This window comes from Lutjanus erythropterus, chromosome 12 (genome assembly GCF_056507025.1).
Source record: "Lutjanus erythropterus isolate fLutEry1 chromosome 12, fLutEry1.hap2, whole genome shotgun sequence".
Lineage (NCBI taxonomy): Eukaryota > Metazoa > Chordata > Actinopteri > Lutjaniformes > Lutjanidae > Lutjanus > Lutjanus erythropterus.
The window spans coordinates 29,860,105-29,879,443 of NC_139328.1; the positions used below are offsets into that span (position 1 = coordinate 29,860,105).

At 42.1% G+C, this 19,339-nt stretch overlaps 2 protein-coding genes across 2 annotated transcripts; both read left to right on the plus strand.

Annotated features, from left to right (window-relative positions):
• The first annotated feature begins 6,100 nt into the window (after positions 1–6,100).
• Positions 6,101–7,408, plus strand: LOC146318220 (chemokine XC receptor 1-like). The gene has a single exon (XM_084732752.1). The coding sequence runs from the start codon at positions 6,220–6,222 to the stop codon at positions 7,246–7,248; it is 1,029 nt and encodes a 342-aa protein (XP_084588878.1). The 5' UTR covers positions 6,101–6,219; the 3' UTR covers positions 7,249–7,408.
• A 2,684-nt stretch (positions 7,409–10,092) lies between these two features.
• Positions 10,093–19,265, plus strand: sall2 (spalt-like transcription factor 2). Its single transcript, XM_084732695.1, has 4 exons — positions 10,093–10,613; positions 12,291–12,437; positions 14,606–18,423; positions 18,761–19,265. Exons 2-4 carry the CDS (start codon positions 12,362–12,364, stop codon positions 19,070–19,072), a joined length of 4,206 nt encoding a protein of 1,401 aa, XP_084588821.1. The 5' UTR covers positions 10,093–10,613; positions 12,291–12,361; the 3' UTR covers positions 19,073–19,265.
• Positions 19,266–19,339: the final 74 nt, after the last annotated feature.

The following is a 19,339-nucleotide window of genomic DNA, read 5'->3' on the forward strand; positions in this document are numbered from 1 at the left end:
TGTCTTCATTGTTAAATAACTACCTTAGCTGATGAAAATGTATCTGACGTTCATCTTGTTCACACACATTCATTTTCCTCTGACACACACATACTCAGGGTGATGACAGAAGACAAATCTGACAAACTGTCATCGTCTCACCACTTCCTGATTGATCAGCCAGTGAAAATACAAAGAACAGTGGAAATGTGGAGGGACATCAGGACGCATTTCAACCTAACATAACATGACCCATAAGTTAAAGTTACACAACTGAAAGACTAGCTTATGTTAGCCTTCAACCACTTCCTAGCTAACCTTACTGACATCATTACTGCCACACAAAACAGACATTTGTTGTGGATGTGTTCTGTATGAACACTACACAGAAATATGTTTTCCAGTGAACATGTTACACAACATTACTGACAATGAGAACATTTCTGAGGTCAGGTGAAGAGACACAGCATGTGGGTTTTACATCCAGGCTTAAATAAATGTTTAGCTGCTGTAGTTAATGGTTTATCAAATATGTTGATACATGGCTGATTTTCCCTCCAGATTTTCTCTCACCATTGTTTTTTCAGTAGGTGATCGATCAGGAGTCTGTGACATGATAACAATTTGTCAGATTAAGATTCTATGACTCATAACCTGGAACACAGGAGTACCTCATTTCAGCTTGTGAGAAGAAACCGTGCATAAAATCATGTTCATGGACAAGTTAATGTATTAAAGTTTTATTCACATTACATGTTACTCTGTTTGCCCACTTCCTTCCTCACTCTTTGTGATATCATCTGGTGTTTCCCTAAAAATTATGGCAACAAGTGTGGGTAAGGGCAGCGTAATAATCAGGACCAACTAAAACCAAGACAGAGTCATAACCAACCAGATTGTCTCAAGGCTGAGACAAGACTGAGATGTTTAGGTGTTCAGGCCAAGTCAAGACCGAGCATTACATGTCTAGCTCTCTCACCATAGTGAAGGAGCGGTACTGCAGTGTGTAGAGTTTATGTTGAAGCTGATATTAGCTCATGTTAATGTAAGATAACTACATAGATAGCTTTATGAGGTTCTTGGTTGCGGTCTTGATAGGTCTTGAAGTCCAGTCCTGAGTCTTCTTTGTCTTAGACTAAGACAAGACCAAATAAAAATGCAGCTGATTCAAAAGTGGTCTTGAGACCGGCCTCAAGTCCACGACCGATCTGAAGTACTACAACATTAGGTAAGCAGTCATTTGACAGGCAACCAAATCAAACAGACTGTCACCTTGAATATAATTACCTATTTCTCTGGGAATTGTACATTGTTGGAAACAGTGGGGATTAATGTAAATACACAACTCAACAAAATACTGTATGTAATATAAGTGTAGGCTTCAAATGTTAAATGTTACATATCATGCCCTAAAGACTGAGTGTAAAAAAAAACATTTTCCTCTGTCTGTTCCTACATGTCACTAGCCTGGCATTGCCACACAAATTAACAAATGCAATTTAGTCTGGAATCTCTCAGTACTTTTCCAGTTTCCAAGGGGAGTTATCAACAAGTAGAGTGACATACAAGCTGGGGAGGTATGTGGTCACAAACTCTCTTGTGGCAAGAAACAGGTAATGCAGTAGCAGCATGCTGATTCATATTTGATCAGCACTGGTGTGTTACACCCAGTAATGGTCCTCTGTCAGTCATCGTACCATCCCCTCCTCAAAGTAAATAAATGGTCTTGAATGGCCTGAAGGTATCCAGGGTTGGTGGAAATCGCTCTGAACAGGAGAGTGACCAGACACATCTGTCAGAGCAAATGAAACATTGGCTTAAAAAGATTCGTCTGGTTCCCTGGCCAACATGTTACATGATTTCACTGGTTTACTTTCACTCACTTCAGGATTTCAAAAGCTCAAAAAGTGTCCTTTCACATACCTGAAAGACAGTATCTCCATCACCATAAATGCAATTTGAGTAGACAACAAGGTATCCAGTAAAGAAAGAAGCTCATGATATCTGCTGCATACAGAGAGATTAAAGAAGAAAACAGTTCATTCACACATACACAAAGGTGTACAGTGCCTATTTTTATTTTCCACGTGCCTACCTGAGAGGAGCTTGTATTTGTCTTTCACACTTGCTCTTCATACAATCAAATAACGCTAGCTCAAGAATCTTCAGTATAAGCAGTCGGGCTGCCTCAAGCATAAACATGTGCACAATGTGTCAGGGTTAATCAGCTATACTGTAATGTCAGTGCTGGATGTTGTTTTTTTTCAAACCAGCGAGGTTGAACCACATATAGTCTCACTTTTGTCAAGCTAACACTTACGCTTTTGCTTTTGGGCAACTCCCAAGAGAAATGAAAAGTGAGAGTGCTGAAGAAGAAGGCGGTGAGTGATCTTAATTCCACAGTGTTTGATAATTTAAGGGACAAAATAAACTGTTTATGTTTATCTGTTGACAATAAATAGAGCCAGTCGTCTGTTTTTATGCAGCTAAAATAAATAGTCTAATACAAAAAATTATAAATTCCATTTATATGAGGATTATAATAATTATATAATTCTGCCATTGTTGGAGCTGTTTTGGAGGCTGTAATTTGAGTGTCTATGCTGTGTGGTGTCCACCTCAATTAAACCAACAAGGATGGACCAAAATAGGTGTTAATTTGCATTAACACCTTCTTAAAAGGGTCTCATAAACACTGTACTTTATAACCCTGAAGGTAAGATTTATTTATACCTCTGCTGTATTAGACTGCATGAAGTGTAGCTAGGTGTTCCTAACAAACTGGTCTTCTTTAAACCAACATGTCTTTTAGTAATATTCTCTATTTTTGTTGTTTATGCTGATATAAAGAACTTTGAATTGCCTTTGTGTCTGAGCTGAGCTATATAAATAAACTTGCCTTGCCTTGGCACCTGGGTACATTTGTGTTAGCCAAATGGTTACAAATACAGTTTGGAATGCAATTCTTCCTGTTCATCCTGTGATTAAAAATAGTTTGGCTATGATTAAAAAATTAGATGGAAACCTCACATTAATTAAGTCAAAGCAAAAATGAGTCTTGCAACACTGTTATGAAATAAAATCCAGCTTCATTATACAACTTATATGTTCTCTGATACTTTCATACATATGTTACTGGAAGTATGGGGAAATCCATACATAATACCAAAATATAATTTTTTAAACTATTTTTTTATACTTCGAAAGAGAGCCAAAAGGATTCTTAACATAACTACTTAACATGAACCAATGAGACCCAGTGTTTGTTAAAGGCTCTAAAATTCAAAGGCATGGTAGATCCTTCAAACAAAACTATTCCTGAACAAATTACTACCTGGAAATATTGAAAGGTTGTTTTAAATGACAAAAGACAACTATAACTTCAGAGAAATATGCAATAATACTAATGTATGAAAATAACTGTAGTTAATTTATTCAGTTTCACTAATGTTTAAAAATAGTTTGATGAACAAATAGAAAAATTAATCAATTAAAAGAATGACGTGTTGGTATTAGTAGAGAAGGGACTGTAAAATTTTGTCTGGTATTACATTTTGATGTCAAATAAATTGTGTATTTGAGCAACACTGATTCAGTCAGACATTAGCCCTGTGTGTAAGTCCCAATGCAGCCGTGTTACAAACACAGAGGGCTCCTGAAAGATGGTATGGCAGCCAGTCATGTTGTTTGCATTCTTACATTGGCAAATTAGCAAAAAGTACAGCTGTGGCTTGATGGGAATGTCATTAGTTGTGCAGGTATTTAGTCATGAACCAAAGTGTCAGATTGAAAATTTAACCTGTCGATGGTTAACCAATGATCAAAGTAATCACAATTGCTCTTGAGGGGAACATGAATGTGTGAATCAAATTTCTTGGCAAACCATCCAGTAGCTGTCAAGACATTTCACACAAAACCACAACTGTCAACACGGTGGCATTTCAGGAAAAGTCTGTTTAAAATTCGTTGCCAAGATGTTGAGATATTTTTCCTGGATGAGTAAAAATTTTGACTTGCTGATCCTCTTGGGGCAATTAATGTTTGTGCGAAATTTCATAGCAATTAATTCAATAGACTTTGAGGTTATTCAATCTGGATCAAAGTGGTGAGCTGGCTGACTAACTGGACAAGAGACATTGCCATCAATAAAAACATCACAGTACCCAACAGGGCTGATAGGCCCCATAAGTTGTACCTTAAGCCCACACAATATCAGTCTATGGAAAATATATATGCTACGTTGTAAGAAGTTGTATATTGTATTGCTTCGTATTTTTGTTTGCTTTGTTTTTACATCTGTTTTTTTTTTTTTTTTTCTTTTTTTGTACCTCAAATTGTTTGACTGTGACTAAATACCTGCAAAACCAATGATATTCAAATCAGTGTCAGCCTTGTGTTTAGTACTGATTAGCAAATGTTCATGTGCCAGGACCATAAAGATAGTGAACAAGTTAAACAATATACTTGCTTAGCATGAGCATGTTAGCCCTGTTACTGTGAACGTGTTTGCATGCTGACGTTTGCATTAGGTTCAGAACACTGCCTCACAGAGCCACTGACATGGATGCAGATTCCTGTTATACTGCACGTCCCAGACATCACTTGTCTATCAAACAGTATGCTTAAATCTCCTTACCTCTGAGCTTCTGAGCATCAGGAGGACAGCTTTTAATGTAATGTATAATAAATACACAGCATGTGTGTAGATTTAACTTTTGACTATTTGAGCAAAATAAAAAGAAAGAGAACTGCAGCTCTGCCTTTCTGCATCACCTGCTCACCTGTTTTGTATGTTATCACAGTGGGATAGGTATCATAGCTTCGCTATTTGTTTTTTAACACATAGCAAACATGAGATTTGACTCCCCCAATATATTCATATTATTCTCCAAGATAGACACTCCTGGTTTGCATAATTCCTTTCCCATGAAATGGGTGGGAAAAAAAGGTCATTAAATACCTCACACTGCTTGACAGAATGACAGTGAATAACTTCACTGCTCTAACAGGACACAGAGGTGGGAATAATTTCATAAAGCACTGATGCAAAGGTAAGCAATACACAATTTTTGAAAAAAAAACCCAGCATTTTCTGATAATTGACTTTGTAAGGAAGTTTGCAAGGTCACACTTCATTTTACAGTAAACTAATAACGATGTAACAAGCTGTAATTACAAAAAGAAAAAAGCTCAAAAATAATATGTTCTTTATTAGGCAGTTGTTTTACCCTAACAGTACAAACATTAGACCTAACAAGTCATACTGTATATCAATTAGACAAAAACTAGAAATGATATGTTCTTTGTTAGTCAGTAAACAAACACAATTACACTCTTATTAGACATCTATATAATTAACAGTACACTACTAAGACACAACATGCCTCACTTCGTATCAAATTTGGCAAAAACTATAAATATGTTCTTTATTAAACAATGTTAGACTGTGACATTAGACTTGATTAGATGGTAATTTGGGACACGTTACAACAGAACTGAACTATAAACTAAAGTGAAATCACATATCTGCTACTTGAGACACACATTCTTTGGCTGGTCCTGTACAACTGGCAAAGTAACCAAGACCAGTGCTAAGTTGTTTGATCAAATCACATTATCTGCTTACAGTGTTACAATAAGTCTGTCCAGTCTACTGCTGTAGTTTTGGCCTTAACTTGGTAGATCTGGTTCACATAGTGCTAACAGTACAATTTGTTGTAATGTGAACAAAGTCACCCTTGAAGGTTGGGAAACAATACACTTTAGTTTACACTACAGTTCTGTTGTAATATGTCCATAATTACCCTCTAATAAAGTATAAGAAGATGATCTAATACTGTCCAATAAAGAACATATCATTTCTAGTTTTTGCTTAATTTGATACAAAGTGCACTTGTCACAGCTTATTAGTGTACTGTTACATGTATGATGTCTAATTATGAAATAAAGAACATGTTACTTCTAGTTTTTGTCTAATTTGATACACAGTATGACTTATTTTTGTACTGTAAAATAAAGTGAGACCCATATTTTTGTAGATATAATGTCTAAAAATGTTTTCAGTGTTTACCTTTAGGCATTTTGTGTCCATGACATATGAATTTTGACTCTGCAAGTCATTAGATTATGTGCTTGTTCTTGCGTCAGGACGTCTGTAGGAAGTGACACAGTTTAATATCTGATGAGCAGACTCACTGCTGAAGTCAGTCCCACTTTCTCACCATGAGTGAACACTGATAAATGGGCAACCACAAAAAAATCCAGCTTCACTGCGGACTTCACTTCAGAGCTGAACGCATCAAGGTCGACTCTCTGCAGACGTTCAACCACAGCTCGATGTCAGGGACACATAAAAATACTTCACTTCTCTGTGAAGACCCTGTCTATTACAGAAATATCATTGGTATTGTGGTGGACTGGCTGATACTCCTTGTGGGACTACCTGAAGTCTGCCTGGCCTGCTACGCTCTCCTGTGTCTGCTCAAGAAGGACCGAGTGGCACCGATCTTCGCCATAAATCTGCTCCTGTCAGATCTCCTTCAGATCGGGATCACAGTTGTCTTCATCATAAGTAGGTTTTATGAGGACACTATCTACCCCTTTCTCAGGGCCCGCTGCATCGCACGCCTGTTTGTCCGCTTGGGCCTGACCACCAGTTTGGGTTTCATGCTGCTGATTGCTGCAGAGAGATATTTAATGGTGGGTTGTCCACTGTGGTACCACACAAAGAACAGTACAAAGTTATCCATCCTGATCTCTGTCTGCGTGTGGATCCTTTCAATTGCCTACTCCATTTTGGATTACGTCTTCATGATCCACACCAGATTCTCCTTGTTCTTATTCTCCATCATCTGTCTCCTCCCTGCTCCATTCCTTCTGGGTCTTTTCATAGCCACTTGGAAAGCCCTCAACAAGAGCAGGGCCATGAGACATGAAAGGAAGAGCAGGAGGAGAGTTTTGGGTGTTCTGAGTCTGGTGTTGGGGACGTACACAGTTTTGTTCTTCCCCTTCAGTTTCAGGAACCTCTATTACACTCTCAAAGATAACAACGCCTCAGACGCAGAGGACCCGGTCAGGGATTTGTCTGCTGTTTTGACCAGTGCTCTGGTCTTTGTTAGCCCTTTGATAGACTCTTTAATCTATATTTTCATGAGGAGGGATGTAAAGGACACAGTGGAAGCATTTCCCTGCTGTAAAACTCCTCTGATGAAGCTCAGAGAGTTTCGGAGCTGGCTAACAGACTCTTCACAGGTAGAGACGGCTTTATAATTCACCTAATAAGTAGTTTAAAAAGGAAACTGCATCTAAGAGGGAGTTTTTCATCACACCTGTTGTTTTGTGACTGTTTCTGTTCCTCGCAAGATACGTCTATTCACATTGATATCTATCTCTATGAAGTGTTTTAACATCTTCTAGCTCTGTTTGGTTTTACTGCTTTGGTTCCCTCTCAGCACTCATTACAGTTGTTTGTAGACATGGCAAGCAGCTCATGTCAGCAACACACTCTGGCAAACCAACTGTATGCTACCTGTCTGAAGTGAGGACCTGGTTTTCGTGAAGTTGATGACTTTAGACTTGATTTGACAAAATCAAAAAAAGACTTGGATGTCGACAAACACCAGTGACTCATGACTTCATTGGACTTGAGCCTTTTTGACAAATACTTGATACATTCCCCCAAGCCCCAGGATTAAAGTAGAATCAGTACTGGCATCTTATTTAATAAGTGTATCAAGAATCAACCCATTTCCATCAACTAATGATGCTATTCATTACCAGTAAGTCCACACTTAATTCCCAGGATCCACCTTGTTTGAACAATCCAACAGCATCAAATCAAGATGTAGGACATAACAGCTCCAGTTGGGATAGAAAATAATTTCAAACAAATGCAGTATGCAAAATGTACATACAGAGACTTAACAACTTCTAACTTCATTGGACATCTGAAGTTGCACAAAGAACAATAAGTTGAGGCATTACATTTAGGGAAGAGTGCATTATGATTTGGTTAGAACATACTCAAAGTTTAGGACTTGGGATTTGACTCAGGATTCGCCTGTCTTGGGTTGGGACTTGAGTGCGAAGACTTGAGAGTAAAGACCTGAGACTTACTTATGATCTGCAAAACAATGACGTGTTCCCACCTCAGAAAGACAGCGTCATTACATTTTTGATGAGGGAATCAAAGCATTTAGCAGAAAGAACCATACATTTATCTCAGGAATTGGCGGAGGGCCAACAGAGCTAAAACTGGAAAGCTGTGCACACACAGACACACACATTGTCTGAGTACTGAAGATGCCTCTGAGCATAAACTCTTATAAAGGGTGTATTTGTCAATTACAATATTTAATGTTCTTTCTTATTGACTGTTTTTACTGTGTTTTTCTGTAATACATTAATTAAAGTGATCATCTATACTTGTGGTAAATGTTCTGTTTTTTTTAATATTCAGGGGGAACTTGCCATTTAAATATAAGGTACTCAAGCTTATGGCAACATACCTCTAATTTTTGTCTTTGAGAGACACCTAGTGGCTTTAATGTTGTAAGACATGAACCACAGCATCTATCTGTTTGGAAACATGGTTATAAGTTAATAAGACATCAGGCCCAATACATATAAAAATAAAAAGAATTCTGTCATGTTAGAAAACTTGCCTGAGCAACAAGATGTTCACCAACTAGACTGGCTGTCCTGAAACAGCACCATCATTAGCTGACAAATTCAATAGTCTGCTGCTCCTGTTATACTGCAAGCTTCCAGTGCAGTCGGTGATTTTCACTTGATAACATTTCATAAAATACTTTTAGTAAGGATGTCCAGCTACTGACACTAATTTAAACAAGTTTAGTGCTACTCTGATTTTTAGATTACCAGATCTCACACAGGTAATACCTGGCCCAACCAGGTTTTGAACCTACAATCTTAAACCAGGGAGAGGTGTACTAACCAGTGCGCTTAAGCCAAAGTCACTACTGATGCTGTGGCTCTGGTGATCCCCTGGGGTTTCCTCTAGCACCACCATGAGGCTGCCCTCATGGGCTTTAAGTGAAATATTTCACTAACTGTAGGATGGATTGCCATAAAATTTTTTTTTACAGATGTTCATGGACCCCTCACGGGATGAATCCCAGTGACTTTAATGATCCCTCTAAAGCCACCAGCAGGTCAAAGTATTCTGTTATGTAGTGAAACATCTCAACATCTACTGGATGTAGCTGGTTAAAAAATTAACTTAGAACAAACAAAAGTTTAAACATTAATATTAGATATTTCAGCTCAAGATAAAAATTTAAATAAGTCAAAGCATACTGGAGGTCCTGCTCGAGGTAACAGATATGTGCTTTGTAGCAACACGTAACCTCAAATAAAATGAAATTGCTAATTAAGACAAGGCAAGTGACAATTGATTGAATTAAGTTAAAAAGGTTGCATAAGCAACACTACATGATCCAATCCATATTCAAAAGTCTAAAAAAGTTAAATTAGATTATTCAGATTTTATATAAGAACCCACTATTTGTTGTTTATCATGGTAACAAAACATATAAGACTGTAAACACTATAAAGAGCTATTATTAGCTTTATGCATTTCTATATACTTTAAGTATATTTTCTCCTTGTGATCAAAATATGATGGCAAAGACGTCCAAGTGTCTGTGTGTGGGAATGGTTGCATTGGGTGACAATCAAGGTCATTTCAGTTTTTAGATAATGTGTGCTTCCTAGATTATGAGTCAGACACTAAATAGCCAATTAAAGACTGTAATGAAAACCTATAGCATCCATAGGGGTAAGAAATTCAGTGCAGAATTCTGTTATCACGGATACAAAATATGATTTTTTTTAAATTAAAATATGAAAAATGTGAATTGTGATTTTTATGTTTTTAATTATAACTGGGGGGAGGGGGGGAGGTGATCATGTACACCTGTGCAAATCTTAAACCACTGACTGATTGAGCCCTGAATTAGAGGTGTGTGTGTGTGCGCGTGTGTGTGTGTATGTGTGTGTGTGTATGTGTGTGTATGTGTGTGTGTGTGTGTGTGTGTGTGTGTGTGTGTGTGCCCTGGCCTGCACTCCTATGTGAGCTGCACACTGAGAGCCAATGTGGAGGTAACCGTGGTCACTGTTTCCCAGAGGACCGTCTGGCGGCGAGGGCCATTAATTATAAGAGACAGGGAGACAGACAGCTAGCCAGCTACCCAGACAGACAGACAGACAGTACCGCAGAGAGCGCAGACAGGCCTGACAGGAGCAGGCCCGACAAATACAAAGAGAGGAGGAAGAGCAGCACGCACGGCACGGCCAAGAAAAATAATCCTCCCCCCTGAGCGAGTGCAGCTCTCCGCACCGCCCCGCTTCTGCTCCGGTCACTGGACTCTGAGTAAATACATCCAGGCATAATAACCCTTTGTCATAAGAGAAAGAAACGCGATTTGCGACGGAGATAAATAATTGAAAAAAATGCGGCTGTCCGACTGCGCATCCCTGGGAGTGAATAGGGAAATGCTGCGCCAGTGTCCCGGCTGAGAGACGGAGCCGATCTGACCCACCAGGAGCTCCTGAGCTTTCTTCCCTCTTCTCTTTACACAACATCGCTGCCAAAAATCATCCTTTCGAACATGGTAAGTTGCTTTTCTGTTGTATTTAAAGGGGTTGTGTCGGCGACGAGCGGCCTGTGGAGGAAATGCACATCCGGGACTGTATTTTTTGTAGAAGTCATAATATTTTATGAATCATAACTTGTTATGATGTGGGAGCGCGCATGGCGTGCAACAGGTCGCCGTACAGTAGCGGGGACGCGCATCTCACCGCCGTGTTTTGCGCTTGTTTCCAAACATTGGTGTAAAACACGTCCGATCGTCGCAGACGCGAACATATTGGCAAGATGGCACGAAAAAAATATGAATGCGTTGTTGGAACAATGGAATTCAGGTTATAAAACAGTGATATTTGACTGTTTGATAACTATTAGAGTTATCACTTCTTTCTTTTTGATAAAATATTATCGATTAAGCAATGACGCCAGTGTTTGCAGCCTAATGATTTGATTTTTAATTATTTTTAAATTGTTCGGAAATCGCTGCTTGGTTTGCATTGAAAAGTATCCACAGGCCCACTTCAGAAATTACATAAGTCCGGTGTTAAACTGCCTATTATCTTAAAAACGAACGGGTCTGTCCAACAAACAAAGGCCTTTTTTATTTTAAATAATTCAGACACAGATCATCACCTGATTTTACACCTTGCGAAGACCTACAATATTCAGACTTTATATCAAACCTCGGATACATTTTATTATTCTACCCAAGCTTCAGAGAGACAGAGAGGTGGTGGAGGGTGGGAAGGTGGAGGGTGTCGAGGGGTGTCACAGGGCCCGGGTGAAAAATGATTTTCCTCCTCACTCCGGCTGTGTCTTTCTTTCATTACCTCTCTCCACGTGGTAAAGCACGTCTGGATGAGGGTGAAAAGGGAGCATTGTGCCTCCAGTCAGTGGCGTTATGTGTTGGAGAGGCTCTGAGAGGGTGATGTTCACTCAGCTGTGCTCCCTCAACGCCATTGTTGCAAATTCCACCTCATTTCAGCCACTCTGTTTACTGAGAGCTCACACAGGAGAGGAGCCTGTGTCCGAGGCGGCGGGAGCATCGAGCAATCTCACACACACACACACACACACACTTTGAATGAGAGGTGTGTGTGTGTGTGTGCGCAACAAGGTGGCCCATGACACAACATGCGTGATTTAATGTCAAAATAACTGAATTAATTTAACCGAGCTGGCTTTTGCGCCCACCTGTGCGCACAGTTCCCTTCTGTTACGCGCAGGGATCACCTAAGGTGAGGTTTGTTACATTTTAAAGCCTCATATCAATAATCGAAAGCCCAGGCAGGCAAGGGCCATTATGTGATGAACTTGAGCGTCAATGTATGAGGGTTTACTAAAGAGAGGCAGTGGACTCTTGGCTCAAAAGAAGGGGTGTTCACTCGCCATTTGAATGCAAAGTAGTGGATGAACAAGTGAGCTGTGTGTGTGTGTGTGTGTGTGTGTGTGTGTGTGTGTGGAGGGAGAGAGAAGGAGGGCCAACGGTGAGTTTTGAGAAAAGGAAGACTTGTGGAGAGAAACTGTCACATGGCACTTTAGTTCTGTTTTTCTTTCTTTGCACCACAATGCCACCAACGTGGACACCCTTTATTGAGACTAACCAACCTGGAGCATCCATTGTTGTCACATTTTTGGAGATGATACTTTAGTTTCTCTTCTTATTTTGTCTTTTAAGTAATTTAGATACCTACTTTTTCAGTGTGCAGGGAGACAGAGTAAAAGTTGTGTGTTGGCCAATGCGCCCCTGCGTCGGTCCCATCCTGCAGAAGCATGTCCCGTCGGAAACAGAAACGACCCCAGCAGCTTATGAGCCTGACCCTCGGTGCCTGTCGGATACTTGAGCATGGTGAGAAGAATTAGAGTATATATCAATAGAATACTGGTTGTTCAGTGGGATTGGAGTCACTGAATGGGAAGTTAATATTCAGAGATTGTGCATAGCATGTTATATTTTATGGTATATTTATTGTACCATTCTAGCAGAAATTTATGCTTTATCCTTTCACGCTGTATTGTAACTTTTGAACAGGGCTGCAACTAACAATTATTTTAAATGTTGATTAATCTGTTGCTCGATGTGTCTATTAATCAGTTAGTTGTTTGGTCCATAAAATGTCAGAAAATGGTGAAAATGTTGGTCACTGTTGCCCAAAGCCCAAGGTGACGTCCTAAAATGTCTTGTTTTGTCCACAACTAAAAAGATATTCAGTTTACTGTCATAGAGGACTAAAGTCATTGGAAAATATTCACCTTTAAGGAGCAGAAATAGACTATCTGTGAATTCCCTCTTTAAAAAAGCCTCAAAACAATTAATCAATCATCAAAATACTTGGTAATAATCAATACTGCTCTACCTTTGATATACAGTGACTGAGGTTGGAATTGGAACTTCAGGGCTGATAAGACTTGTTTTTAATTTTGTTGATTATGATATAGTCAAATCATAGTCAAAAATGGTTCCTTTAGAGAATTGTGGCATTCAGTCTGTTTAATTTACATTGAAAAGTACACTATATATAGGTGGATGTTATATATGCACACTATGAAAAAAAAGGCTTGTTGGAATTATTGGCCTTCAGAGTCTTTCAATTCATTCTCTGTGGTGGCAGCCATTAGCTGCTTTCTTTGCCTAAATGTCTTCACTCCTCATCACTACCAGGTTCAAAGACACAGACCACCCAGAATAGGGGGACGTACAGTAAATCCCCAGAGAAATAGTGGAGAAAAAGGACGTGTAGTGAATTTGAAATTGTGAACAAAAAGTAAAATACAGGTTTGGTAGAAGTAAAGAGATGAGCATGAGAAGGTCAAGAAAAAGGAAACTTTGTGAGGCACTGTATAAGGTGTTCTAACCGCAATAGCATTAGACCCCATTGTCCCCTTTCAGCTTTGTTGCTGGGCACTGAAGCATGAACATACCCATGAAGAAGTGTGTATGTGACAGTGTGTGTGCGCGCACACACAAGTGTGTGTATTTGTCTGTCCACTCCAGTTACAGGAATAGGGCCCACATTGTGTCATAAAATTGTAGCTTTTCAAGCAAAAAGCAGTAAGTTCTGAATGTTTGCATGTGAATTAGCAACCCCGTGCATACAGAGTGTGATTTTTTTGTGTCTGTATGTTGTGCATTGATAGGTATGCTGTGCGTATGTGCTTTCACCTCTGTCCCTCTATGCTTTTCTGGGCTAAGTTAGCTTGTTGATGCTCTGTGAGTCATCATGTCTGTCTGCAGAGCTGTTTGTTTTCTTTACACGCCACCTCTCTTCCTCTGCTCGGTCCTAAACCGTATCAGGAATTCGACCTCAGAGTGTTTAAGGTCAAGTCTGCCAGCCAGTCAGGCACCCAGTACAGTGTCCAGTGTCCAACCAGGACCTAACTCCTTAGCACCCCGTTGGGCTACCGGGGGAAGGGCCCTTAAGTAGATGAAAGGAAGACAGATTGAATGGAGGACGAAAGAAAGAGAGAGGGGCATGGATGGAAGAGTGTCTTGGTGTGTGGATGTGGCTTCTTTTTATTAGGGTGGGGGGGGGCGGTGAGGTAAAGTCCATTGTCTTGTGCGTGTTGCCCTGGAAACAAGGTAGGCTCCTCTACGGGTGAGCAGTGTATTCTTGCAGATCAGTGGAATCTATGTGTGTGTGTTAGCATGTGTGCTTGCATGCATGACGTATATGTGTGTTCGTGTGTGGGGTGACAGTGGTGGGGAGGCTGCAGTTGATGAGAATAGACAGGACAAAGAGGAAAAGAAAGAGCAGCGGTGAATGATAAGGTGGTGGAAATTAAACCCAAAGGTTAAAAGTCACCCCTTAGACAACTGAGTTTTTCCATTTCCTAGACATCAAGTAGCCACCTAAAAACTTACATGTCACTGCTGGTTTTTGTAATTTGTTTCAAAGAGTTTTTTTAAATGTATTTATTTATTTTAAATTTTTGTTTTTGAAAAAGCTATCTTTTATTCTTTATTACCATTAACAATGGTAAAATTACATGCAGATTTTCTTCTTTCAATTTCCCTAGATGACAACTTGGCAGTGAAGTCACAACCCTTTCCATTTATCCTGGATTCTCCCTTGTGCTCGTCATCCTCCTCTCTTCAAAACTCCCAGCTGCCCCTTGCTCTCCGTTCGTCTGTCAAGGGCTCTCAGAGCCCCTTACTACCAACCAAGGGTCCACCACTATCCTGCTCACTGAGCCAGCCCTCCCACCAGCCCCTCAAAGACCCACAGCCCTCCCTCTCCTCTGACTTCCCTTGCAGTCCTACATTTTCTACAAGGTCCCTCACCCACCCTTCCCGAAGCGCACATATGGCCTCTCCCAAGTTGGGGCTGTCAGCCACCACCACCACCTCTTCTTCTTCTTCATCGTCCTCTGCCTCTCTATGTCCTCCACCGCACCCTGGAAGCCCCAGCCGTGTGCCTGATGGACCCCCAAGTCCTGTTACTCCCACACCCAGCCCAGGAGTGACATCTGCCTCAGCTGCACCCTCTAGGGCCCAGTTGAGTATTGCCCTAATCCTGGAAGAGCTGCGGGTGCTGCAGCAAAGGCAGATCCACCAGATGCAGATAACAGAGGAGATCTGCAGGCAGGTGTTACGCCTTGGTGGAGCCTCCTATACAATAGACACACCTTCCCAGAATCACCTCCCTGCTTTGCCTCAGCTCTGCTTGGAAGGCAGCAAAAGGGCTGTCAGCCCAACTACACAGCCAACTGCAACTCAGCCATCCACCTCTGTGGCTCCTCTCCTGGCATGCTTCTCCTCTCTGCTCCCTTCTCAAGCAACCAGCAAACCCACAAAGCCAAGCAGTTCCTTGTCTCAAATCCTGCAGCCCCACAAGTCCCAGATTGAAGGGACAGGAGGGACTGCTGGAGCTCATGGTTATCTGATGGTGAGTTCTAGATCCTCAGCTCCCTCCACTTCTTCCTCTGCTGCCATTTCCATGGCTTCGTCCACCTATCCACTTGCCCTGTCTTTAGCTCTGCCCAACCGCTATCTTCATGAGAAATCTCCAAATACCACTTCAGTGAGTGGGCACTCTAGCAGGTCCTTCCTAAACCCATCCCTCCCCACTTCAGTGTCTATGGTACCTAACTCCCAACATGGTTTGCAGTCTGTCTCTGGAGGAACAGACCCTTCCTCTGCATCTAGTTCCACAACAACTGGCCGCCTACAACATGCCTGCCGCTTTTGTGGAAAAATGTTCAGCAGTGACTCTTCCTTACAGATACATCTACGCTCACACACAGGGGAACGACCTTACCAGTGTCCAGTGTGCCTCAGCCGCTTCACCACAAGAGGCAACCTCAAGGTGCACTTCCTACGCCACCGTGAGCAAAACCCAGAGCTCTCCCTTTCACTCCTGCCTCCTTCTTTATTTGGGGTAGCATTAGGGGCCACTGGGGGATCAGATATGGGAACCATGAGCAGTGGTAGCAGTACTAGCGGCATGAATATGATACAGAAGAAGCCAAAAAGCAGGCCTGAGGATGAAACATGTGGAGATCATTTGGAGGTCGGTGGGACCAGCACTAGCTTTTCTCTGGGGGCCTCTGGAGGATCTACCCCTTCTACCCTACCCCTGGCCCCCAGCGTGGATCTGGCATTGATATCCCACTCTCTCCTGCAGCTCAATAGGGCTGCAGCTGTAGCTGCTGCAGCCTCTATCACGTCCGGCTCATCCCACTCGTCGTCCTCCTCTTCAGCCTCCACCTCTTCCCTGGCTACTTCTCTCCTTTCCAATCCTTCTTTGTCTTCATCTTCCACCATCTCAGAGTTATTCAAGGGTGCCAAGCAGCAGCATTTTGATGAGAACACTCCCCCTCATGCCCCAATGCTTTCTCCTGCAGCCTTCTCCCAGCTAGCCCACCTGCCAAAGCTCCTTTTCCCATCTGTCTCCACTTCTTCCTCTACCCCTGCAGCACACTCATCCCTTTACAACCATCCAGCCTTGGGCTTGCTACGCACCCCACTACCCTCTACCCCAGGCTCCCACCAACTTGCTTCCTCCAGCCATTCTCAGCTTTCCTTCCCTTTCTCTTCCTTTCCTAAAGTCCCAGGTCCACCCACCACCACTCCATCCTCTCTGCCTTCCTCAATGGCTACCTCCACTCCTACATCTGAAACCTCCAAGCTGCAGAGGCTGGTGGAGAAGCTAGAGAAGGCACCACCCCGCTCCTCGTCTCCATGGACTTCTTCCTCTGCTTCCTCCTCCATGCTGGAGATGTTGTCTAGCAGTACCACTACCTCTTCAGCAAGTCGTTTCACAAATGCCAGCACTTCTACGACATATGTCATGGCATCCACACCATCGTCAACTCTTGTCTCCACTTCTGTTTCAAACTTCACTAATGAGATGGTTGCTGCCCTAGGGATGAGTGCCAGTGGAGCGAGGGCCATGGCAGGGGGCTTGCTACCATCACTAAGCATCACTGGTCCAGCTGGCAATCTGACAACCAATCAATGTGGGGTGTGTCTTCGGGTACTGAGTTGTCCCAGAGCACTGCGTCTGCACCAGGCCACGCATCTTGGAGAACGTCCTTTTCCATGTAAAATATGCGGCAGGTCTTTCTCTACCAAAGGGAGCCTGCGATCACATCTGGCCACCCATCATGCCCGACCACCCAATGCACGTGTCCAGAACTCTTGCCCATTGTGCCAGCGCAAGTTCACTAATGCCCTAGTACTCCAGCACCACATCCGTATGCACCTTGGTGGACAGTTGCCCACAGATGGCACAGAGGATTCAGCACATGAGATGCCAGATGAATGTAATGCCAAACCTTTGTCTCAATCTCAGTCCCAGTCCACTGACCCAAATATTGCTTCTAGTAAAACACCTCCTCCAGCAGGCCACTCTAAGAGCCCAGCACCAAGCTCACAATTTCAAACTCCAGCAGTTGGCTCAGTTCCTGTCTCTGGCAGTACAAAATCAGTTGAATTCACCAAAAATCCCAGCAAGTCTGGGTCCTCCAGCCCAGACCTCATTCCTCCCTCTGACCTTAGTCCTGATCCCTTCATGAATCCCACCACACAAACTCCACCACCAGGTAGTGTAGAACCCCCAATCCTTTGTGTCAGTGCCCCCTTGCCAAACTCCCAGCAGACAGACCAAGCTTCCCCACTTGGCAAGGACAACCAAATTGAACAACAAGCCACTGTCGATGTCCATCTTCCTAAATCCACCCCCTCCCCAACTTCCTCCACTGTTACCAAAACAACAGTGTCATCTAATGCTATGGTAGTGGACTGTGTAGAGGATGAAGCATCTACCTCCTCTGATGCCTTCCTTGGTTCCAGACCAAACCTGGAGGACTTACAAAGCACACCTGCCCTTGGTACCCCCTTTGCCTACACCTGTCCCAGTACCTCCTCTAACCCCATCCTGAGTCAAGATGTTCTTAATGTCAATGCAACACCAACCTTGGAATCAGACTCAGTTTCCCAAAGGCCCCAATCACCAGAACCCATGGAAGAAGACAAAGATCAGTCTCCTCCACCAGCAACACCAAAGCAAGACCAAGCAACTGTGCCTGATGAGGATCCCAAAATGACATCTACTTTGGAGACTGCTGACACAGCTGGTGCTGAAGCAAGGGGTGCATCCCAGAGAGCTGCCACTTTTGTAAGAGAGACACGCCAGAGCTTTCATTTTGGTTCATATGGGAGGGAAGACCGGGTGGAAGGAGTTAAGATTAGTGGATTGGCAAGTGAAGAACTGGATACTTCTGTCCCCATTAGCCTTGCCCCAACCCTCCCATCTCCAATGTCCCGTCCTGAGAAGAAGACTTATTGCTGTGCTGAGTGTGGAAAAGAGTATGCCAGTCGCAGTGGACTGAAGGTGAGAAAAAATATTTAATATAAAAATAACTTGACGAGATGTATGGACATGTTTGCAGAGTTATATTAATATTTTACACTTTTAGTACATAACTATATCTTGCAAGGGACTAATATTTCAATACAATGAGCATCTTCATCATAAAACTTGAAAAAGATTTACATTGTGTTGAATTATGACACCATGAAAATTTGACTAGTCCATGTGCACCATAAAGAGAAAAGCTGCATTCTTCAGTCATCAGACTAAACTATCCATGGATTTTACTCAACATTGTATTATAGTGAGTATGCTTGATAGTTATACCTAGCATAACTTTAACCCTTTATGTTCCCAGGGGCATATGAAGCACCATGGTGTGGTAACCAAAACAACACGTCCACCAGCACGGAGTAGTCGTTCCTCCACTGACCAACTTCCGTCTTCTACATCTATGACTTCCTTGAACATTCCTGCCACTAGGAGCTCAGCAGGCTTCTGGAACCAGTACCAAGCCTTCCTCAACACCAGTAACGAGCCGACTGATGACCCAACCATTGGCAGCCAAGGAGAGAATGAGTCGGCACGGTCTGCAAAATCACCTGTGCGATCTCAGATGGATGCAAGAGCCCCTGATGAAGTTGGAGAAGAGCCTAGTGAAGGGTCATAAGTCGAGTTAGCGTAATCGGCTGGAATAATGTTCCGGTGTTTTCAATCAATGTTTACCTTTTGGTGAAACTGTATGGGCATTTGCGTAGTACTGCTTCCTTAACACATTTCAAGTAGCCTGTCAGTTTGATAGTCAGAGTAATATGTTTGTATGTGAATGTTGTGAGTCAACCAGCTTGGTCTTGTGTTAAAAAGAGACAGCTATTGTAAAAAAAAAAAAAAAAAAAGTAACAAAGTGAGTCTGGTTTTTTGCTGGATTTTAAAAAGG